Source organism: Phalaenopsis equestris, unplaced genomic scaffold, assembly GCF_001263595.1.
Source record: "Phalaenopsis equestris unplaced genomic scaffold, ASM126359v1 Scaffold220379, whole genome shotgun sequence".
NCBI classification, from domain to species: Eukaryota; Viridiplantae; Streptophyta; class Magnoliopsida; order Asparagales; family Orchidaceae; genus Phalaenopsis; species Phalaenopsis equestris.
The window spans coordinates 121119-146222 of NW_018238668.1; the positions used below are offsets into that span (position 1 = coordinate 121119).

The window sequence follows — 25104 nt, forward strand, 5'->3', positions numbered from 1 at the left end:
TTTATGGCCATGAATACAAAAAGCCAACATCATGAAGAGGTTTAGGTTTGGCTATATTAAAAGGAAATATAATGGATTAACTCTTATTAGTTTAAGCCTCAAATTGTTAGAATCTATGTATTTACAACTTTTGAAATGAGGATTGTCCTTGCAAAAGAATGCACTTGGCAAGGTCTCATAATGCATGGAAAAAACTAGAAAAATGAAACGAGCTTTCCTGATAAATCAATACCTAGTTGAAGGATGATCGGTTGATGATGAGAAATTTCGTCCCAAACAGCTTCAAAACTGGATGAAAATTTTCCCATGTTGATTTCCTTCAAAATGAAAGAAAAACCTTAAATCTAGTGAGATCTAGTGAAGATTTGCTAGCAAGATTATGAGGGAAGTCAAATTAACTGCTTAGGAGGTGAGGGAAAGAACCTGGAATGGTTGGGGAATTGATAGTGGCCAAAAGCAGCATGAGTCAGAAAATCATTAAGGGAATCATATGTTTATGATAAGGCTTTTTGACCTGATTTAGGTAGATAATATATGCAATCAATATTGTTCCTATAAAGTTAGATCAATGAAATTAAACTAATGGTACTCCTTGACAATCATCAAATAAATTAATCTAGAAATTTATGCATTTGAGTCTATTAAACGTACGTGACTTCTAATATGACACATTCTATTCGTTGGCAGGGGATTTGTAAAGATGGTGGCTGATTGAAAATTTGTGTACAAAATCTAGTTTTACATCTGTTTTTTGCTACACGATCATTAATGAAATTCAGGCATTTGTGTTTTTTCTCTTTAAGCACCTTTTTTGTTTTTATTTTGCCAGATTCCTTATTCACAGTGCTAACAAATAAGCCTTATACAAGCCTCTTTTCACAGGAGCATATTTGGTACCCTTCTTCTCAAACCGAGAAAGCTCTCTTAACTATCATTAAACTAGTAACCACAAAAACGTACAACACCAAGACTTTAAATAGAATGTTTGATAAGCACAGGAGGAATTTTGTCACCTCAGATACACATGGTTGGAATTCGGTGCTGCGTGAACCCTCCAAGTCTGGACCAACCAGAAAGATGCCAGACCAGCTTGCCCCACCCAAATCTGGCCCGGGTGATCCCAATGTCCGGGTGGGGCCTTCCGGCTGCTAAGCCTTCCGGCTGCTAATCTTGTATAGAAGGAAGGAGAATTAAGGAGGGGGGTGCTGGAGGATTCTATTAAAGGGAATAACCTAGGGTTTGTTTTTTTTTATGCATTTTTTTTGTTGGTTGTTGCGTTCTTTTCTTCTTGTGGTGTTCTTAGCGACATCTAGATTTGTGTGAGAGGCAATCTACCTATTGAACAGTAGATCATTGTTTTATCTTGCTTGTTTACCTTTGATTTTTGTAATGACACCCTCATTTGAGTTTTTCCACCTATCTATTGACGTTTCGTCGTTCATTGCTCACTAATTTTGGTTCTGAAGCATAACAAATTGATATTAGAGCAAAATCTTGGAGGGATGGCAACACAGATAGTGTGTACGATAGAAAAAGAAGTTGGGCAATTCGAATTGTGAATGGAAGGGAGGTTCTCCACCATGTAGGACATTTTCTTTCATAGAGAGCCGAATGGAGAACAGATTCGAGAGCATGGGAAAAAATGCGAGAGATGATGAGGAAGCTCATGGAGATGCAGTCGAAGGCCATGCTTACTGTTCCAGTTGCAAACCGTGGCCAAGGGTTGACCAGGGATTCTTTTGCGAGGTCAAAAGGGAAGGAGATTGAATGAGAAAAAAATGAGGAGGACATCATCTACCACCCCATTAGGACTTCGAGAGGAGGGGAAGTGGAGACTTCCGAGCTGGGCTGAAAATTAGAGGGATATTGCAAGGGGCATGAAAGAGTACGAAGGAGAAAGGAGGGAATCAAGAGTTTGGTACGGTTATGATCGGAGGAGGGAGTTTCATCCTAGACACATGAGGGGAAATTTTGGAGGAAGAGGAAGTTGTGGTGGAGATGCAAGGGTCAGAAAATTGAAGATGCCAATTTCCGAAAGGGAAGTGGCTCATGGGTGGGTGAATCAGATGGAGTGATACTTATCTCTTGAACAGTAGATCATTATTTTATCTTGCTTGTTTTGCTTTGATTTTCGTAAGGACGCCCTAGTTTGAGTTTTTCCACCTATCCATTGACGTTTCGTCGTTCATTGCTCACTAATTTTGGTTCTGAAGCATATCAATTTGATATCAGCGCAAAATTTTGGAGGGATGGTAACACAGATAGTGTATGTGATAGAAAAAGAAGTTGGGCAAGTCAAATTGTGAATGGAAGAGAGGTTCTCCGTCATGTAGGACATATTTTCTTCCATAGAGATTCGAATGGAGAACGGATTCGGGAGCATAGGAGAAATGAGAGACATGATGAGGAAGCTTATGGAGATGCAGTCTAAGGCCATGCCGATCGTTCCAGTTGCAAACCCTAACCAAGGGTTGACCAGGGATTCTTTTGCGAGGTCAAAAGGGAGGGAGACTAAATGAGAAGAAAACAAGGAGGACATCATCTTCCACCAAGAGCCTCCCATTAGGACTCCAAGAGGAGGGGAAGTGGAAACTTCCGAGCTGGGCTGAAAATTAGAGGGATCTTGCAAGCGGCATGGAAGAGTACGCAGGAGGAAAGAGGGAATCAAGAGTTGCGTACAACTATGAACGGAGGAGGGAGTTTCATCCTAGACACATGAGTGGAAATTTTGGAGGAAGAGGAAGTTGGGGTGGAGATGCAAGGGGCAGAAAATTGAACATGCAAATTTTCGAAAGAGAAGTGGCTCATGGGTGGGTGAATCGAGTGGGGTGATACTTTGCAGTCAATGAGCTTATTGAGAAGGAGAAGCACATGACGATGAGATTATGTTTGGAGAAAGGCTTTAGCGTGGTTTCAGTGGATGGAGGCAAGGTATCCGATGTACTCATAGGAGTAGTTTAAGGATTGCTTGTTGGAGTTCAAGCCATTCGGGAAGTAGACCTACATGACAATTCTATGCTCCGACTCAAAAGGAGACGATTACGGAAGACAGAAATTCGAGCTCTTGTCAGGGAGGTTGAGGGATATTTCTGTTGTAGGACTGGAAGAAAACTTCTTGAAAGGCCTAAAGCTCGACATATGAGCAGCCATCCGACCATGGAGACCATGTCAATTGAGGGAAAGGATTGAGCTCACACAAATGAAGAAGGACGAGAAATAGGTGAAAAAGGAACATCAAAGGCGGCAACACATGAGTATTATACTAAAACGCCTTGACAGATACAACACCAAGGACCCAGATGGTGTCATTTTAAAAAGAGATGTTGAAGGATAAAAACATGGGAACCCTTCTCGAGTGCAATTTCAAGCGCCTCACAAATGCATGTTGTGAAGAAAATATGCTTCAGGGCACTATTGCAAGGAGTGCACCCTACAAATCCTTTTAGTTCAAGAGGAGGAGACAGAGGGTGACGAATGAGAGGAAGAGGCGGTGGAGGACCATCTGCATTTTGATGTAGCAAAGGTTTCCCAAAATTTGGTGGTAGGTTTCACTTCAAATCTCACCATGAAAGTGAGGAGGCGGATTGGGAAACAACCGATTTTGCTGTTGGTGGATAGTGGGGCCACACAACTTTATCTCAAATCTGGTCGTGGATCAGGTTGGTTTGAAGTTGGTGATTTCAGGGAGCTTCGACGTCATAATAGGGATAGGGAAAGTGGAGATAAGTCGGGTAATTTGCAAGATGTTTGTTTTAACACTAAATTAGCCTACAGGTGATGGAGGACTTCCTATGGATATGGGCAGCACATATATGATTTTGGTGATGATGTGGCTACAGACACTTAGGGAGATAAAAGTGGACTAGAAATCCCTAACGGTATAGTTCCACGTGGAGGGGAGGAAGGTCATGCGGAGAGGTAATGCTAGTTTATGCAAAACCATTTTCATACAACGTTTTCCTCTCAACTCTTTTGATTTCCGCTCGGCACCTACTGTTGCCTTTCTTCACTGCTTGACACAGACGCCGCCTACTCCTTTCTGTCGGTGAGCATGGCGTCGCTAGCTCATCTCAACCTAGCACAGTGAGTCTAACCACACATATGCGAGCCACCACCTCCTTCGACTACCTCTTCTTCTCGTGTGGCTCGATGGCACGAGATCGAGTATTGCCATTTGACTCTCCAAGTTGGCCGCGACATTTTATAGGCGAAATTCACCTCTTCGGCTTCCTAACCTCCCCTCGTTTCCTGTCTTCCCTGCTCAACTCTTTGTTTTCTCTCTCACTCTCTTACTCTTTGATTCCTCTCTTTTGATAATAGAAATGAGATGTTACAATATCTCCAATAGGTCTATACAGATGTTTTGTGACAGTTAAATAACTATCAATATTGCCAATAATCCTACACATCATGATAGAATCAAGCATATTGAAGGTGATAGCTTCATCTCTAAAAAGGTTAATGGTGGAATTATGTAAATAAGCTACATCCTGACATACCGACAAGTTGTCTATGTCTTCACCAAAACTCTTCCTTTACGCATCTTCTCAGAGGTCAATACCAAGTTTGATCTCTACAACATCTAAGGCTTAGCTTGAGGGGGAGTGTGGAAATCTGTGATCTTATGGAGGGATTGATTGGGACAACTGGGAAACCATTGATTACTTTTTTCTCTTCCTATTATATGTTATGTGTGTGGGTGTGTGTGTGTGTGTGTGTGTGTGTGTGTGTGTGTGTGTGTGTGTGTGTGTGTGTGTGTGTGTGTGTGAGAGAGAGAGAGAGAGAGGAAGATTGTGTTTCCTCCATTTTGTTTTGCTTAAAAATTGTTTTGCTTATTTGTTTCAACATTTTGTTTCCTCCATTTTTATTGTGCTCTTTTATAAAAATACATTGCTCCTCGGATTGTTGGTGAGTGCTTTTGTTAAGAATTTCTCAAAAAAACTTTTCAGAACACTATTCACCTCCCTCATGGATTGTTCCTTAAACCATTCATTTACTCTTAGTTTTCACTTCCAATAGTCATATTCAGATAATCGGCTAGTCTGGAGTGATCTATATGCGGATATAAATGCTTATTATTTGGGGCTCTAAGTTTATACATTAAAATTTCACGTTTTTTTATTTTATCTTTTATTATAACTGGTAGATCAGGTTCTAGAATTCTTAAATCCATTGCTACATTTAATTCACTGAATATAACATAGATTCTGAGAATTACTCAGTTTTTACCTACTTATTCCTCACGCTATGCTACTTGGCTTTTGGCAGAAATGTTGAAAATAATCTGTTCTCTGGACCCATTCCAGAAAAAATGCTCAGTATTCCAATTTTCAAGTAAGTCTTTCCTATCCGTTATATTTGCTTGTTAATCCAGCGTTACAGCATCAGAGTTTCTACTCTCATGTTCAGTAGTCAAGTTACTTTTTAAGAAAATTTGTGTGGTATAATTAGTTGACCTATATACTCTTCATCATTTTCTTGTAACCCTATTTTTATGCATGCAAGCTCGATTTTAATGCTTGCAACTGAACTTTATGCAGAAAGGATGGTAATCCATTCAATACCACTGTTGCTCCATCATCAACGCCGGTGATTCCACCAGCACCATCGCCTTTTTCTGGGGCTCCTTCCCCGCAGAGTGTGGCAAGGAATTCCTCTGAGGGTTCTTCTGCACCAAGAAGTGGTGAACCTGCACAACATAAAAGCACCTCAGCCATCAAAATTGTTGGATATGTACTTGCAGGGGTGGTTTCATTTATTATGATTGTGCTAGCTGTCGTATTTTGCTTATCTAAGCTGCAAGAAAGAAGTTCAGAACGTGACGAACTTCCTGTAAGGCAACAGCGGAGGGCACCTCTGAGGACTGAGGAACCTAAAAGCAATGAGCAATCCACAGGGCAAAATGAGCGCATAAAGAAACGTACTCTTCACTAATCTTCTAGTTTTTAGGGAAAAAAAATTTTTTTTTCTTCGCTCTAATCAGTTGCTACCTTAATAACTCAAGATGTAATTTTAACAGCTCCACGACAGGCATATGTGGAACCAAAACAAGTACCTAAAATTAGCATGACTAGTGCAGGTAAATTTTTGTTTGTACTTATAATCCTTTTATGTTTATTTTTTTTTTTTGGCTAGGATGTAGCATTCTATCTTGTTTTGGCAGTTCAAAAGGAAGATTCAGAGAAGCAGAAGAAGTTAGAAATTGATAAAGTCGATTCAGGAATATTTCAAATGACACCGCTACTGCCTCCCCCTCCCCCTCCCCCTCCCCTGCCCTCATCCCCTCCTGTTGAACAAGTCATTGTAAATCCTATTTTTCCACCTGAAGAAAGTACAGCCACCAAACCTTCTGTCGCTGCTGATACCCCATCCCCAGTTACATCTTATTCTGTTGCAACACTACAGCAATACACTAACAGCTTTAGAGAAGAAAATGTGATAAAAGATAGTAGATTGGGAAAGGTGTACTTGGGAGAGCTTCCAGATGGGAAGGTATAACAGTCAATTCTCCATAGCTTGCTCTTCAAATGAATCTGAACTCCATCTGTTGTACTACTCTTAATGCTATTGCATGCTTTTAATACTCCTATCAAGAAGAGAGAAGGCGAAGTTATAAACTTTTATTCAACTAATTAGCATAGAACTTAAGAGTTGATCTGTTCTGCTGCTTAAAAAAATCAACTTTGTGGGCTAACATAAACGTTTTGATGTCTTTCTACTTTCATATATGTCCAACAGTAAAATCAATCTCATTTCACCTTCTAAAAATTGCTAGTTTACTGCGGGCAATGTATTCATTTTTTCTTATCAACTAGAAACTTGTTCTTTACTCTATCGTAAGCTCTTCATTCGGATTGACCTTCAATTTCTGTGTTCTAGCCACTGGCTGTTATGAAGCTGGACAATGCGAACTCCAAAATACCAGTGGATGATTTTCTTGAACTAGTCCTGAGCATCTCTGAGCTTCGACATCCAAACATTCTTGAGCTTGTGGGTTACTGTTCTGAACATGGACTACGACTGCTAGTCTATAACTACTTCAGTAAAAGAACCTTGCATGATATACTGCATGGCCATGATGAACTAAAAGGAAAGCTATCATGGAATGCTCGTCTCAAAATAGCCCTTGGGGCAGCAAGAGCTCTTGAGTAAGTGAAACTAGGGTTTCTGAAGAAGTTTGTGTTAACTTCTCTTTTGTTGGATCTTATTAAGTGGCAGTTTAGTGTTGTAGACTGAAAAAAAAATCTCCATTTATCATGTAGATATCTTCACGAGTTTCAGCCACCCATGTTTCATCTGGATTTTGAACCTAGCAATGTTCTTGTGAATGATGAACTTGCAGTGCGAGTGGCAGATTGTGGCCTAGCATCTCTGTTATCTTCTGATTCTGTAACACAGGTAAGATGTTGCAAATTTTATTTAGAAATGCTTTACTGGTTTAAAGGATGTTTTTTCGAGTTTGTGGCTCAGCAGAGTTTTAGCATAAAATTTTTTCATGTGTAAGAAAGAAGTTGATGTCTCTTTGGGATTTTCATTTATTTAAAGATCTGGGGGGCACTTCGCTGGTGACTCTCATCCTATTTAGCTGTTGGAGGCATATTTTATTTTTGATGCTCTTAAAGAATTTGAAAAATATTGTGTACTATGAAATATTGAAAGGAAATTTAATCAAAATTTGAGACAATTCAATAATATATAGAATTTTTCTTAAGAATTATTCCATAAATTACATTCATCCGTCGGATCATTAAGTTGCAGAATGATGAAAACTTGATTTCCATTGAGATATCACAATATGCATACTTTGGTTGGTTAAGTACGTGTTTGAGACTCTTTGGTTATTAAGTGCATTGTTCAGCCTGATTTGGATAGACATAATAAGATGTACCAATAATGCTGGTTCTTACCAGTTATCAGGTCGAATGCGTGCATTATTGAACTACGAAGCCCCAGAAGTTCACGAATCTGGAGCATATAGTGAACGGAGTGATGTTTACAGCTTTGGAGTTGTCATGTTGGAACTCCTTGCAGGCCGTGAACCCTATGATAGGTACTTAACTTTTCATCTCTGCAACCTCAGTGATCTTTTAAGAAATTATTTTGTGACCATTTTTCTCATTTGATGACTTTAGCTCCCTGCCTAGAGCGGAACAGCATTTAGTTAGGTGGGCTAACTCTCAGTTACATGACATCGATGCCTTGTCAAGAATGGTGGATCCTTCTATTTGTGGGAAGTATTCTGAGAAATCGCTCTCTCGTTTTGCAGATATTATCAGCCGCTGTATTCAGGTCAGACTTGCATTTATCATTGAAGAATTCAATATTTCCATCATTTTGATTTGGAAAAATTTTAAAGCAAGATATTTGATTAATATAAATTATAAGTTTTTGGTATTTATAAAAAAAGTTTTATTGATAGGCACAGTCCTCGGTTAAACGGCAAACTGGCGTGGGGCGCAGTTGGTTGTTAAATCGGTGACTGCGATCAATAATAAATATATATTTCGTTTATTTCCACCCCAAGGGCTGACAGAAGATTAATATAAAAGTCTCCTTTTCGTGTTTTCTTTGTCCATCTTTTCGAGTCGGTTGGAGCCTGGAACAAACCTAGTTGTTTTTTTTTTATTTTCTTGGAAAGATTTACTTGCATACCACTAAAGTCTTATTTATTTACATATTGAACACCTGACCTTCAATTTTTACATATATGCCACATTAGATGCATGAAAAGAGCTATTTCACTTTTTTGAAGTTAAAATAGTGGTATTTTTAAAGAGATGAGAAAATTTTAGATGGTATAAATGTAAAAGTCAAAGTTTAGGTGTTAGATATGTAAATACATAGAATTCGGTGGTATGTATATAAATGTTCCTTTTATTTATTTAATTAGTTTGATCAGGATTTGTAGATTTCTAGAGCAATTTTTTTTGGTTCACTTAGGTTTAGGGCTGTCAAAAAAGCTCGTCATTCGCGAACAGTTCGTATTCGGTTCGTCAATGTGTTTGTGTTCGATTCGTTCAGTAAGTAAACGAGACGAACGTGAACAAATTTTTTTCGTTCGATTAGTTAAACAAACCAAATACGAACAGTGATGCGTTCGTTCGAGTTCGAATTGTTATTATTCGAAATATAAAATAATTTAAAATATTTATGTATATAAAATTTACGATATTTTAAAATTTTAAATTTTATATATTATAATATATAAATATTTATATATCTTAATATTAAGGATGTCAAATTGGCTCGTCGTTCGCGAACAGCTTGTGTTCAGCTCGTTCGTTAAGAAATGAATATGAACAGTGACTTCACGAACAATTTCGAACACGAGCTTATTTCAAACAAACTAAATTTCAAACGAACCGAACGCGAACACAAGCTCTGTTCGTTTACACCCCTACTTAGGTGGAATAATTAGTGAAAATTGTAAGAAATTTTTTATTATCATTTTTAAAATTATTTGGACATTTAAATTAAATAAATTTATTCAAATTTAAAAGTTATTATTTAATTCAATTCAATTTATTAAAATAATTTTATATAATTTTTAAATTTTATTTAATTGTATTTAAAAATGAAGTAAATATATATTTTGATTACAATTAATTAATTTAATATAAATTATTGATTAAAAACATCTTATATGAAATAAGCAATTTTAATTAAAGAGGGGTATTTATTAGTGAAATTAAAAGCTCACCACTTGAACTCAATTAAAAAGATAAGGGACATTTAGGGCTTGTTTAGGGCAGCTTCCTCACTGTTTGGAAAATACATTTCGACAGCTTATCTTAAAATGTGGTTGGGTTTTTACACTAAACACAGGCCGCGGGTCGAATCTGGCGGACCACCCGTGGGCCACATTTCAGGATAAGTTGCTTGTCTGGATAAGCACAAGCTACCTCAAACGTACCTTTAGATGCATACTACCCAATTCCTATGTGCTTATGTGTTTAACACTCAACTTTACTTTTTTTACATTCACCACACAATCTTTTATATCATATGAGAAATATCATTATTTTAACTTTTCGAACTAAAATACACTTTCTAATGCAATAGTTAGGAGGTCTATATGTAAAAAATAAAGTCTAGATGTTGGATATGTAAAAGTGACACGTATGTAAATCTGCCCACAACAACAAGTTTTTATCTCACTGAGTGGGGTGCCTAAAAAATCTTTTTTCTCCATTGTGTTCTATTGAGCGACATAATTATATTTAATTCTAATAAATTTAGATCATTTTTATACAATATGCCCATGTCCTTTTAGGTCTACCTCTAACTTTCTTATCATAAATCAAATCTAAAACAACTCTCTCCTATTAGGTTCAGTAGATGGTCGATATTTAATATGACCAAACCATCTATGACAGCTCTCTCTAATCATGTCCGTCGCTGGAGCTACACCAACCCTTTCACAAATATATTCATTTTGCATTGTCTCTAAGTGTACAACCACTCATCTATCTGAGCATTCTCATCTCAACAACACTTCATTTTATGCTACTTTTTTATAGGCCAACATTCTGCTCAATAAAGCATTGTAGCTCTCACCATTATCTTATAAAATATTTCTTGGAAAACTCGGTGATAATTTTATATCACACAATAGGCCGATGCATTCCTCCACTTTAACCATCCAACTTGAATTTTACTGATAACATTCCCATCTATATCACTATCACATTGAACAATAGACCTTAGGTATTTAAAATGTTCACTCCTTTTGATGAGTTGATCACCCATTGTTATAACCCTGTCACTAGATCTGCTATTACTAAAATTTCATTCCATATTTTCAGTTTTAGATCTACTCAAACGAGAACCGTTACAATGTAAGTTGATCTCCATAATTTAGGTTTTTTTTCCTAAATCTCACTAGTTTTATCCAAAAGAAGGATATCATCAGCGAAAAACATATGTCAAGTATATCCTTCTGCAAGTATCCTTTAAGAACATCCATAACTAAAGCAAAAAGATATGGGTTTAAAGTTGATCCCTGATGCAATCCAACTGTAATAAGAAAATACTTGGTCAATCCTTGTGTTCGAACACAAGTAACAACTCTAGTATACATATCTTTAATGATTTGAATAAAAACAATATCAACATCTTTCTTATTCTAGAACTCTATAAAATATTTCTCTTGATACTTTATTGTATATTCTTTCTAAATCAACAAAAGCCATATATTGATCTTTCTTTATTTTATACTTTTCCATCAAATCTCTCAATAAATATATAGCTTCCACGGTAGACCTGTTGGCATAAATCCAAACGGAGAGTGGATCACTTTATTTGATTCCTCTAGTGGAGCTGAAAAACTCATGGGTTTGCCCATTGAGAGGATAGAATGAAAATTGTTGGATGGCCATCTGCTGATCAGATTAGTGAACTGGGAGAAGAATCCCTTAGCCAGAAGCACCTCCTCAATGAATCCCTAATGGATTGTGTCATATGCTTTCTTAATGTCAAGCTTGTAGATAATATTACCTTTTCTACCGCTTCTTTCCAAATCTAACAATAATTCCTGAGCCAAAAGAACATTGTCCACAATGTTCTCCCTTGAATGAAAGCAGGCTGGTTCTCACTGATTAAAAAGGGTAGGTGGGGTTGGAGCCTGAATGCAAGGACCTTGCTAATGATTTTGCTAATCACATTTGTGAGGCAAAATGGTCTTAATTGGTCCCATTTCTGTCTGGCCTTAGCTTTGGGAATGAGAGTAATGATAGATGCCTTGAAGTAGTTAGGAGGATCTACCCTCACTGAAGAAACATTGTACAGCTTCAATAATGTCAAGTTTAATAATTTTCCAGGCTTTTTTATAAAAGTCAGCTGAATAACAATCTGGACCAGCCACTTTGTTGCTGTCTATGGAGTTTAAGGCAGACCATATCTCCTCTTCTTGTGGAATAGCAGTGAGGTCAAGTTGATTAGTAAAATCCCTATCATGACAGAAGAGATTAACATTGATGCCATTTTTGTGAATTGGGGGTTGAGACAGTAGCTTTTTAAAGTGCATAACAGCATTGGAAGCAATACTCTCATTAGTATGCTGCCAAGTACCAGAAGAATCCTGAATCTTTTGTATAGTGTTACATTGCCTCCTGTGGATAATGCAGGCATGAAAGAACTTGGTACTTTTGTCCCCCTCACAAAACTTAGTCATTGCAGCTTTCTGTGATAACAGATATGTTGTGCAATGGCATTCAGAAGCAATTCATTGGCTGAAAAGAGATCAGCTTCAGAGGCTTGATTGGTTCCTACCTGTGCTTCCAGCTGGGAGACCATTTTTTCAGCTTCTTCAACTCTAGCATGGATATTGCCAAAAACTTTCCAATTCCAGTTTTTGAGATGTCTACTGAGTTTTTTCTGCAGAACTCATAGTCTAATCCAAGGATTATCATGTTTGTAGTCTTTCCAGATTTGAGACACCTGATTAAGGAAGACTGGATGGGAGGCCCACATGTTAAGATATCTGAAAGGAGCATCGAAATTACTTGGGGAACCTGAGATAGAAATGATAAGGGGCCTGTGATCAGACCCTGCCATAGGTAGGAGAAGGACAGAAGTATGAAGATAGTCATTTAACCAAGCATTCTGTCCAGTCTTTCCCAAAGCTCCCCTCTTCTCCACGTAAACTTGGGCCCAGTAAAACCCAAATCATGCAGTCCAACCAATTGAATATTGTCATTGAAAAGAGATATAGTGTTGATGTCAGGGGGGCTCCCCCCCAACTTCTCATTGGGAGAAGCCAGGCAGTTTAAGTCACCTCCCACTAACCATTTAGAATACATTGATTGGCTGATCATGAGAAGTTCACCCCAAAGTTCTCTCCTAGCAAATGGGGAGCATCCTGCATAAATGAAAGTGGCAAAGCTGGAAGCCCCAGCAAGATTAATAGAGAGATGAACAAACTATTGGTGATCAATAAGGATATCCCACTGCACCTCATGCCTGCATAATAACCAAATTTTGTTGTTAACATTAGAGAAGTGTTAAAAGCTTGGGAATTTGTTAAAGATTTTGGGGGGGTGTTTGGACACCAAAGGCTCCAAATTTGCAATAAGCGAAAACTTGTACATCCTATTGAGATGGAGTCTGTTAAGGGACGTAGGATGCGCCAGTCCCCTAACATTCCAGCACAAAATATTAATCATTAATGATGGATTTGCCCATTAATGAGCGACTCCATCGTCACATTATAAGTACTCCCACCAGCAATAACATGGCTATCATCTTGCAAATTTATCAGCTCCAGCAGCCCTTTCTTCTTATTCCTGGCTATCTGGACTTGCCACTCCTCAAGAGCTTCACTCATCTGCTGGATAGTAGCATCATCAAGAGAGCCCATCATGGTGTTACCTGGACAGCATTCATGTGTTTCAGGATGACTGAGTAATGGGGGAAGTTCAATCTGTGTGGTGTGATTTTCATCAAGCCTGATCTCAAGGGCTTCATTCAACTGGAAGACCTCATTAGGTTCTGTACCAGGAGCCACATCCACAGAAGGAGTAGAAAGAAGTACTGTGTTCAGAGAAGAATCAGCAGCTGGATTCGAAGCCAATAGAGGGCTTTGAAATGGTTCTGCTGGAGTGGTATTAGCAAGGAAAACCTCAATATTATCATCTGGACAGTCCAAGGCATTAACTTCCACAGGGGTATTCACCTCCAATGCACTTGATGGGCAGATATTAGGAATAATCTGAGAAGGGGCATCAGTGCCTAGATGTACATCTGTTGGTTGACCAGTGGCCCCTTGAGTAGGCCCTTTGGATCTCAACTTGGGATGAAGCCTATAGCACTTATCATTAAAGTGCCCAACCATTTTACAATGAGTAAAATAGGGAGGTTTATGTTCCATAATAATTGGTTGTCAATACCCATTGTGGGCAGTGTCCAACCAATTCTCATCAACATTTGGGAGAGTAATATCTCTTTCTACCAATATTCTAGCAACAGATGGCCTTGAGAGATTGAAGGTAGAGATATCTAGCTTCATGGGTCTACCCAAAATAACACCAATAGAGAAGAGAACATGATGATTATAATAATGAAACTTCAGTCCAGACCAAATTGGGATAATAGGGGGCTTCTGGCTATGATCAAAATCAGGTGTCCATTTAAGAAGCTTCATTTGTATGCCTTCAATGGGAATGTATTTCTTGGAAAAAATTTTAGCATAATCTTCTTCTTTAGCTAACTGGATCATAACGTGTCGGCGATCAAACAAGCCAACTTTCCAATTACCAACTAACTTGAAGTTTTCAAAAATCTTCCTGATAGCCTCCATTTTTGGTTGGCCCATTTGAAATTTTTCAATAAGGGTAAATTTACACTTTTTTGTGAGGCCAGCCACTTCAGATTCAAAAAATATGTGAGTATGTTCGCCAAGTTTTTTACTGGCTCTCTTGATGAGGTTACACTCACCTCTACCATCAAGACAATTATGGTAACCTCCTTTAACTGAACCCAGAGTCGAACCTCCTTTAACTGAACCAACCACCTTAGCAAAAGTAATCCTCCCAACAAAGTTAGGATCAACTGTAACTAAATCAGCCACCATGGAGAGCCCGTAGACCAAGAGCCAAGCAAAAGGGAAACCAGCAAAAAAACAGAAGAGAAGCTAGCAGAGATCAAACCAAGAACAGGGAAAGCCCCAAACTCCCAAACCACCAAAGCTGAGAGAACAGGAGGCAAGGAAACACCAGCAAGGGCAGTAAAAGCAAAACCAAAGGCCAAACAGGCCACCAAAGTCACCATGGAGCAAGAAGCAGCCATTGAGCCTGAAACCCTAGCAGAGCAAAATCTGCTGCCACCATAGCTCATATGTTTGGCTTGTTTATATATATATATATATATTACCCTCTTTAGTATCTATTGGTATCTAATATATTATAAAAACATTAAAAAATAAAATTCTTAGCATCACAAAACGAGTCACCTTATATTTTCCTCAATTCTTCAAGTTTTTACATTTTAACTAAGCTTTATAACCAAATTTCTCATTTTTTATCTTTGTTACACATTATTATTCCACTATTAACTACTATTTATTCATACAAATATTTTTCTTTTGATTCTCCAAGGACATCTTTTATAATTTGCTTAATAGTATTCATTATTTTATCTAACATAGTATTAGCTTCATAATGAACATCCAAAATCTTAAAGTTTACTCATAAAAATAATTGTCCTTTTTAGTGTTCCCGTTTAATTCTATGATATTATCCGTTATATTTTACATATTCCAATCCTTCATCGTAAAATCCAAAACTAATAATCGATCTTGGTTGCTTTAATTTTTATTTGGAATGATCTTATAATATTTACATTCCCAATGATAAAACGCTCACAAAAAATAAATAATTTATATCTTATTATTTCTGTTATTATAAGTGATAATATGTTTTTCTATTTTCTTAAATAAAGTATTAATAATAGAAAAATTACATGTTAACACAAAATTTAATGACTCTACATTCTTCTTTAGTCACATCAAAATCATAGCTACCATGAATATTTCTAATAATCAATGTTGTTTGCTTTAATTTTTACTTTAAATGATCTTATAATATTTACAATCTCGACAATATATTTTCTCATAAAAAATAAATAATTTATATTTTATTAGATCTATTTTCAAAAGTGATAATATGCTTTTTTATTTCTTAAAGAAAGTATTAATAAGAACAAATTCTAAAGTTGAAACAAAATTCAATATTACTACTTTCACCTTAGTTACATTAAAATCAGTCTCCAAGAATATTTCTAAAACTTTCTAGTAATAATAATAATTTTCAGAGTTGTAATTCTAACTTCAACTTTATTAATTTTTAAAATATTATCTTTAAAACTCAGATTTATAATTACGCTTACAGCATTCCTAATTTAACTCATACCTGAATACAAAAGTTTAAAATCTTAACTATCAATCTCAAACTTTTTTTCAACCCATTTAGTTACTTGAATGAATAAAATATTTATCATTCTATGAATCATAATATTTATTAATTTAATTAATTTATCTGTGAGAGTATCCATATTTCAAATTCATATCCTAATACTATTTGAATGGATTAATTTTTTTGTCTGCATTTATTCATAATGTAGGAACTCTTGCTTATTTAACACTACACTTGAATGTTGATGTACCTGAATGTCGGTGTAGTGTCAATTGTATATTTGTCACTTATTAATGTCATATATTGCATCGCTTTCTGGGGGTTCCTTAGCATTGACACAATGATTTAGATGATTCATTTCATAATTTTTTCGACAAAATTTTGATGTTGGTTGTCAGCCATCTAATGCGATCTCTCTCTTTTTTTTTTGCATCTAAGGCTTGAGATCTAGCAATAACAGTGTTATGTATGTAAATCTATCAAAAAAAAAAACTCTTAAGCATCGTGAAAAGAGAGAACATGAAATAAAGATATTGTAAAAAAAACTTGTTGAGCCACTTTAAAGGAAATTAAATGAGGATGGCTAGAAAATAGTGAGAAAGAAAGAAAAAGTTAGCATGCAGCAAACACAAAAGGAGAATAAGAAAATGAATCAACTCGTCAAATGCACAATGTTGACATGTAGTCGCCCGTATTACGGATGACTGTGCATAATTATAAAATTTTCTTCTTGAATACCAGAAATTTAATTTTATTAACAAAGTGTTTTGTTTTAACATTTATCTGTCTGATTTGTTGAGGAAAAGGTAAAAAGGTAAAAATGTTACACAAAAGCACTGTACTCCTGTTGATCTGCTACAAACCAAGCAGACCCTAGCTATTTATAAATCATTAAGGCCCTGTTTTGGAGTGGTTGTTTAACTATGGTGTGTTTTGAAACTGGCGCAACTGACGTTTGGAAAGTGCGGCACGACAATGTTTTTTATGTTGCGCCCATAAAGGCAGGCAGTTGGTATGCCCTCGCAGTCTGCGTTTGCTTCACTATTTTTCCCCTTCTTGCCCTTCGAGTCTCTAACCTAGCTCCTTCGCATCTCGTCCAAACTCCTTCGTATCTCTGCCTCTCTCCCTTCTCGGTCTCTCTCGCGCGCGCTACCTCTCTTAAGTCTTTGACCTTAAGCTGCCGCTTCTCTCCTATTTGTGCAGTAGGAAGTGATCTCCCCTCTCCTATTTTTGTCTTTGAAATTTGAGGTTGGTTTGAAATGTGTCTTTCTCTGTGGAAATTGTAGCTTTGCTCTATCGTGAAAATTGATATTCGAGTAGCACGAAAATGAGATTTTGGATTTTTGTATTCTCTTTCATTTTTTGTGCGGTTTGTGATCTTTGTTTTACTCATTTATAATTTACACTTTTATTTTTCTTTATATTTATGTACCTAACATCCTGTTGTGTGATTCTTATTCGATGTGAATATTGGTTGGGATTTTAGCAAATATTTTGATATTTGAGGGAAACCCGACCCGGGGAGACTTGGATTAGGATTTTATGATGAATTATGTCTTGAGCTAAAACTGGATTTTTTAATGGTAATTTATTCGGGTGTTGTGTATGTTTTGAATATGTAATTGTGGTTTTATGGTGAATCCTTTCTTTGTAGTGAGAATTTGAAAAAAAAATGCAAGAGAATTTTAAAAAGAATTGTAGTGAGAATTTGATATTTGAATATGGTTATTATTTTATTATGGTTGTGCTATTGGTGGTGCTTTTTTGGTGACATGGTGGTGGTGTTGGTGGCTTGTTTGGTGGTGATGATTGTTGTGGCTTTTTGGTGGCATGGTGGTGGTGGTGGTTGCTGTGGTGAGTTGTTGGTGGTGGTTTTTTGGTGGCATGGTGGTGGTGTTCGTGCGTTGGTGGTGGTTTTTTTGTGACTTGACCGTGGTTTGTGGTGGTTTTTTTGGTGACATGATGCTGGTGGTGTTTGTGGCTTGTTGATAGTGGTCATGGTGTTGGTGATGATTTTTTTATGACATGGTGGTGTTGGTGGTGATTTTAGTAATGGTGGTGGTTTTATGGTGATTTTAGTAATTTTAAATGACTTTAAGTTTTTTTTTGGGCAAATATTTATGTTGCTCGGTTCTTTTCATGCTAGTATCGTTATGGTTAAGACAAAAGAAATCGGTTTGTCTGTCACGTGTGATAAAGATGTCAAAATAAGTCTCTACCTTAAAGAGGTGGAATTGAGAAATAGGTCAACAACCTATCTTAATAAGGAGGTGTGACAAAATATTATAAATAGTTCAAGAAAAACACAAGATGGGAATATGATATGATGCAATTGAAAAATAAGTGGGATCAATTAAAAAATGACTGAAAATTTGAAAATCGTTGAAGGATCCACGGGTTTGGGTTGGGATTCGATAAAATGAATAATTGATGCTTCGGATGTCTGGTGGGCCGAGAGACTAGAGGTGAGAATTTATGAAACGTCTGGTCTTTTTATCAAACCATTATAAAGAGGGTTTCTCAAGCCTTTTTCTGATATCAAATATCATGTTTCTAATGTTGAAAAAGCTAGCAACTTTGCTTGGGATAGAAAAGAGATGTTTAACAAGAGGCACTCATCCTTACGTGGTGTTATCAGAAGAATATTTGAAGTTTGCAAAAAATGGGTTATTCTGTGAGATATGCCCACATTCATTTAGCAAACAAGTTCAGATTGTGGTCGCTACAGTGACTCTCCATAATTACATTCGACGACATACTTTATGCAGTGACATTGACTTCAATAGGTCAAATGAAGATCATTCACATGTTTTTGCTGAAGCATATGAATATCGCCTAAGGCAATCAATATCACGGGCTAAAAGTGATTTCTTAGAAACTTGTACTCATGATGGGAAGGGTGCAGGAGAGATGATGAAGTTGTGAGAGCGAATTACAGATGTCATAGTTAGCGGGTGAAATGATATTTGTTTTTTATTATATTTATGTGAAATGTGTTGTTATAATGCTTAATGTTTATTGTATTAACGGTCTACGCAACGACGTACATGTTGAATCTATTTGCTGCAACTTTTATTTTCAGTTCTTTTGCATGTATTTTTTTCTACATCGATGGTCTCTGAGGCAACTGTGGGTACAATATTTAATGTATTTATTTATTTTTTGTTTTATTTTTGGTCTGGAGGTCTTTGATGAGATATTCGACCTTATAGGTTCTTCTAGATGACTTATATGTTGTTATGGATTCTTCACACGTATGAAATTGCTATCAAGGCAACCAAGTACCTTTCTTTTTTCAGACATATGCCTTTTGGGGCTCTTCTAGATGACATTTGTGGTGATAATTGTGATGCATATGAGCTCGGTATTACGTGGTTTAAAAACAACTAAGAACCCCTTTTTTATTAAGATCTCTTGTCTTTTGTAGTGATAGATTACTCCGTTTATATTTTTTGCTCTGAGACCTTACAAATTTCTAAAACATTAATTGAGTATTATTATTATTATTTTTTACTATTGTTGTATCTAAGGGTCTAAGCTTTGTAGTTTTAAACCTTCAGAAAAGATGTGCTTGAGTATTTCCGCAGTCTCCAATGCATTGTACTTTTATTGTGAACTTTAGTGTTCTCTGCTTATTTCGTGACAAGAGCATAACTATTACAACAACTACAACAAGCCTTTTTCTCATTAAGTTGGGTCGGTTACTTAAATCTTTTTTCTCCATTGCGTCCTATTGAGTGTGTTATGTTCATTTAATTCTAAAAAATAAAGTTCATTTTTTATATAATATGCCCAAATCTTTTTAGTTCTACATCTGCCTTTCTTAACATTAGTCGAATCTAAAACATCTACTCTCTTATTCGGATCATCAGATGATCGACTTTTAATGTGACTAAACCATTTTAGACGACTCTCTAATTTTGTCCGCCGCTGGAGCTACACCAACCCTATCACGAAGATATTCATTTCGCATTGTCTCTAAGTGTAAAGTGTAAAACCACTCATCTCGGAAGCACTTAACTTAATCTAATGCTTCTCTTTTAAAGGCCAACATTCTGTGCCATAGGGCATTGTAGGTGTCACCACCATCTTATAAATTTTCTTTTCAGTCTAAGCGATACTTTTCCATCACACAATAGGCCCGAAGTATTCCTCCGCTTCAACCAACATGAATTCTACTAATAAAATTCTCATCTATGTCATCATCACAATAAGCAATAAACTCGAGAAATCGAAAATGTTGACACATTTTAATAATTTGATCATCTATAGTTACAACTCTGTCACTAGAGCTACAACTACTAAATTACATTCCATGTATTCAACTTTAGTTCTACTCAAACTAAGGCCTTTATACAACAACATAGTTATGTGAGACAATTTTACAAGTATACAAGGAATAAATCAGAGAACTGTGAATTTTTCAGTTGTGTGGATCGATTTGATGATTCCACTGTTGATAGTCATCAGGCGTGGAGATTTTTGTTGGAGGGATTAGATCATGATATTCATCAACTTCACTTTAAAAACAATATTATGATGATACCAGTTGCAATTTTAATAGTTTTATTTTAAATTTTGATTGTTGTGTTACTCATTATTGGTGAGTTGTCAGTTTTTATTTTATAATATTCAAACTAGATATCTGCTGCCATGTATGAAATTGGCAAGCATGACTAATTCTTTTATAAACAACATCATACAACATGGTCATAAATGTCATTTATTCATAAACAACTGCAACACTACTACTGCAAAAATGCACTAAACAGATAGACATAACTTTCCCACAGCAACTTTTTGGCACAACTGCTGCGCAGTAGCTTTTTAATGAGCTACAGCTGCCCCAAACAAACTCTAAGACTCACAATCAGTGGTGAAGCGAGAAAATTTTCAAAATAGAAGCCCAAAATAACTTTTTCAAAAATTACCTCAACTCTTTTTACTGGTCTTGCGACCAACATCAATGGTTTTAAAAATTTATTTGTGAGATAATTTTTATCTAAAAAAATGAAATATACAATAAATAAAAAAGAAAATCTAATCACTTGTACTGTCTTGCCTCATGCAAAGTTGAAACATAAAAATCTCCCATTAGTGTTAATACTTTTTAACTTATTAACTTGTAACTTGAAGCTACTTGTGAACCACAAAAGCTCAATGAATCGTTAACTTTCGTCCAATACAATCTTCAGGAGAATAGCCATGCCTTTATTTCACAATAAACAGCGCATGCCAAATCATTTTCTTTTCTTTAAATACCGCCAGTGGCTAACTTCTGATTTCTTGTTCTTCAGCAAGGCCCGGAGTTCAGGCCACAGATGTCTGAAGTCGTCCATGACCTGGCCCGAATGGTAGATGATATAACACGATCAAATAAGGATTTGCGAGGAGATTCTTCGAGTAGAGTTTCCAAATAAAGGCGAAATGGAGTAGAACTCATTGGTTGATGAGGGTGAAAGACTGATACAAGCTCATCTGGTCTTTCATTCATGGAGTTTCTTTGGAGTCATCTCCTGCTGATGGAATTGGAATTGGAATTGGAATTTTGCTTTGGAAGCTACATAATAATGGAAGTTAGCATGCATGCCATGGATTCTTCAACTAGAAAGCTAAGAGCTGCTGCTGGCAATTATTTTGTTAGTCTGCATTAGAAATAATTGATTTCTATTAATCCATTATTTTGATGTATGGAGATAAATGTGATGTATAAAGTTGAGAGATATTCTCTAGTTTGTTTATTTTATTTTTAAGATGAAGTATTTTTTGTTTGTTTCATTATCTATAGATGATTATCCTCTGCTTGCATGTAGCATTCTTTGCATCATTATTTCTGAGTTGCTAGAGATAATGTGACGGCACTGATGGTGACGATTATTATTATTTTTTTGTTATATATCCTTATAACATTTTTTTCTTCTTAAAAGTTCTTACATCTTTAGGAAGAAGTATAAGTACATACCACAATTTATATGTATTTATGTATCTTACATATTATTTTTCCTACATGCATATCACCTCACGCAAGAAAAAGTTTATTTCACTTTTAAAAGTTAAAATTGCAGTATTTTTTTTTTGTGATATGAAAGATTTGGGTGTTATAAATGTAAAAAATTAAATTCTAGATTTTGTTTATATAAGGATTTAATCAATATATATGCAAGGCATGTATGCCATTAAAATAATTTGGTGTAAATGTCTAGAATGTGATATTATAATATTTCATTCTAAAATAATAAAAAAAAAAATGAATTCCTGTTAAATTATATTTATTTTTAATGCTTATTAAAATGTTTAAATTTATTGTATTTATGCTAATTGAAGAAGAAATTTGTATGGTATCAAGTTTTGTTTGGTTGAAATCTAAAAATTAGTCTTTGTAAACAATCATAAATTAATTTTTCAAAAATATATAAAAATCCGAGAATAAAAACAATGTTAAATAGCTAAAGGTTTTTTTTTTTAACAAATATATTTTAAAAAAAAAGTTTAAATTATGAACGTAATATTTTTAAAAAAATTAAATTCTTTTTCCCTGGATTTGTTGTAGGCATTAAACTTTTTTTATTATATTTATTTATTTTTTTTAATTGAACATGAAATAATGTATTCATTAGTATGCACTTTGTTGAACTCCAGTATTTTCGAGTCACCAAAGGATTAGAGCGCAAAGAGAGGAAATGAGCAGAGAGATTATAGTAATGAACAATAAAATCACGTAACCATTATTCATGAAATGAGCCTCTATTTGTAGGAATGAATGTTGTAAGATTATATTTAGTATCTCTAGTAAAGTAGATACGGTAGGGGGGTTTCATTGATATATGGTCGGGAGCCTGAAATTGCGTTTGAGTGGTTATGCGTTTGGAGTCTAAAATGGTGTCCAGTCGGATCATGGCCTAGAAGCCTATGGCTGAAGTGTTGATTGGGAGGTGTCAACCGCCATCCAAAGATTCAGGCTATTATTATCATTCGCTTGGCCTGGTTGAGGAATTCTGACAAGGTTAGTACCAGTGGCCATTTGAGAGGATGTTGAATTGCGTTCGCCATGGGGTTATTTTTCTCTCGACCAGTCGGAGTAAGGCAGTTAAAAGCAGGCCCTTAAATTGCCCTTGGTGGTTCCTGGACCGTCATGTCATCTTCTCTGCTGGTTGTTTGATTTCTTCAACATTTATGTTGACATATATTTGATGTACATATTTAAGTCCTATATTTTCTTACTACTTGATATTGATAACTACACCACAAACAATAGAATCTTAATTTTTAAAAAAATTATTAGTATTCATGATTATTGAATGTACAATAATTGAATACTCGTAAAATTTCATACGAAGAACCATTTAAATGGGGAAGGGTTGAAGAAAGAATAGAATCTTATGCTAGTTTTCTTTGGCTGTGTTGTCTTCTCTTCACTGTTGTTAGCGATCATTGAGAGTGGCCATCCCACTAAGTTAGTCATGTTTGACAAAGATTACAAAAAAAAATGGTCTTTCCATGTCATGAAACAGAGGGTGAAGGCTTTTTCTAAGAGTTAACAACCCGAGAAACTTCTATGGTCAAAACAAAGCTCTGAGAGCTAAGAGATGAAATAGGGTCATTAGATTTACTTTTAGATCACCCTACAGAGAGGTCTCAAGTGAAATAGGGTGGCTTCTTAATGAAGAAATGTTGGATGATGGGAATAACCCATCCAGAGGATAAGTTAGCAGAGTAGCTGATTTCAGCCTAGAATCCTTTTGTGCTGGAGGAAGAGCAAAGGCAGAAACATGTGACTACAGTGGCATTGCCTGGGGAATTAGGCATAGTTATTAGGGGGGTGCCCATGATTTTTCCCTAGTTGATGCCTATACATATATCTCGAGAAGATCCAATGGATCACATGAAAGAAATTGATGTACAAACTCTCATCATTATATCAGTTGGCCTTTATAGTTGACCAAATGAAAGATTGCCAGACCCAAGGAACACCATATGCCTGCATTGACACCTATGCAACCAACACCTAACATTAGAAAGATCAACAACTGCTAAAGGAAATTTATTTTATGCAGCTCATCGACCGAAGGGAGGTTGCCTGTCAAATCATGATAACATACGCTCTGTCTGATGGAATATCCTTGACCGAAGACAATGATCCTTCACAACACATTTCTTAGCAAAAGGTGATTGTAATTCATTCGTTCAATCAATCAACACATGGCCAACCATATGAAAACAAAATGATCAGATTAGACGTTACAAACACGAAAGGATGCCAAGTGCGGTTACAAATATGGAAAGGCTCTAACAGCGGTTACAGGGGCAAAAAATTTTCTACGTTAGTTACAATTATGTAAAGGTATAATGATTCATAAATGACTATAACATTCCCATTAAAAGGGGACAATTATGAAATTTTTTATACCCTTCCTATGACTTATAAATAATAATGTTACTTTTATTAGAAAGGTCTATTGCACAATTTCCCAAAAATTGGGCATTACTCATTTCCCATGTCTCTTTCTGCTACTCTAATTTCTTTCATTCGACTAATGCTCTATTTTTTTGGTGTGATCCACAAGAAAATTTGGGATCCAACATTCTATAAGGTGTTGTGAGAGTGGAGGAATGCCTTCAACTACATGAGAAGCACATTAGGATGAAGGAACACATCAAGGAGAAACCTCCAAGGTGGAGCCCTTTTTAAAAGTTTGTGTGATTATAAACTCAAGAATTCCACAACCGAAGATAAGTCGAATTGTGGAATTGACCTAAGTGGTGCCTGAAGGGAGGGAACAACCTCTCCCATAACCCAATCCACTAGTACCCAAACCTCAAACTCAATAGACGGTCCATGTCGCTGAACGAGTAGAGGAGTCCTAGTACCAAGACAGTGCTAGGTCCGTACCAAAGGGGAGACCGCAGCCAGAAGTGATGGAAGTGTACCACCAGATAAAGAATGCCTTCATCTGACATATTGTTGAAGTTGAGTCACCAGAGAAGTTTAAGGTTCCCTCCTTGGTACTGTACAAGGGTCGGAGTGACCCTGCTGACCATATTGTGTCCTTTGAGTTGGTAATCTGCCTTCTCAAGATCTCTGATGCATTAAAATGTCAGTTGTTCTACGCTACTCCAAGATATTCTCCTCTCAGGTGGTTCAATGAACTCCCTATAGGAATTATTAATTCTTTCAAACATTTTAGGAAGTTTTTTT

General features: G+C 36.1%; 1 protein-coding gene across 4 annotated transcripts in view; it reads left to right on the forward strand.

Annotated features, from left to right (window-relative positions):
- The window catches only part of LOC110037499 (protein STRUBBELIG-RECEPTOR FAMILY 3), a 37265-nt gene extending 15545 nt beyond the window's left edge, over positions 1 to 21720 (forward strand). For all 4 annotated transcript variants that reach the window (XM_020742156.1, XM_020742159.1, XM_020742157.1 and 1 more), the window contains 9 exons: positions 5269 to 5334; positions 5541 to 5920; positions 6020 to 6079; positions 6164 to 6492; positions 6880 to 7148; positions 7263 to 7398; positions 7911 to 8050; positions 8133 to 8289; positions 21206 to 21720. In XM_020742156.1, the coding sequence (XP_020597815.1) occupies positions 5269 to 5334; positions 5541 to 5920; positions 6020 to 6079; positions 6164 to 6492; positions 6880 to 7148; positions 7263 to 7398; positions 7911 to 8050; positions 8133 to 8289; positions 21206 to 21328 (1660 nt within the window). In that variant the 3' untranslated portion in view covers positions 21329 to 21720. The remainder of the gene's footprint in view (positions 1 to 5268; positions 5335 to 5540; positions 5921 to 6019; positions 6080 to 6163; positions 6493 to 6879; positions 7149 to 7262; positions 7399 to 7910; positions 8051 to 8132; positions 8290 to 21205) is intronic.
- The last annotated feature ends 3384 nt before the right edge of the window (positions 21721 to 25104 follow it).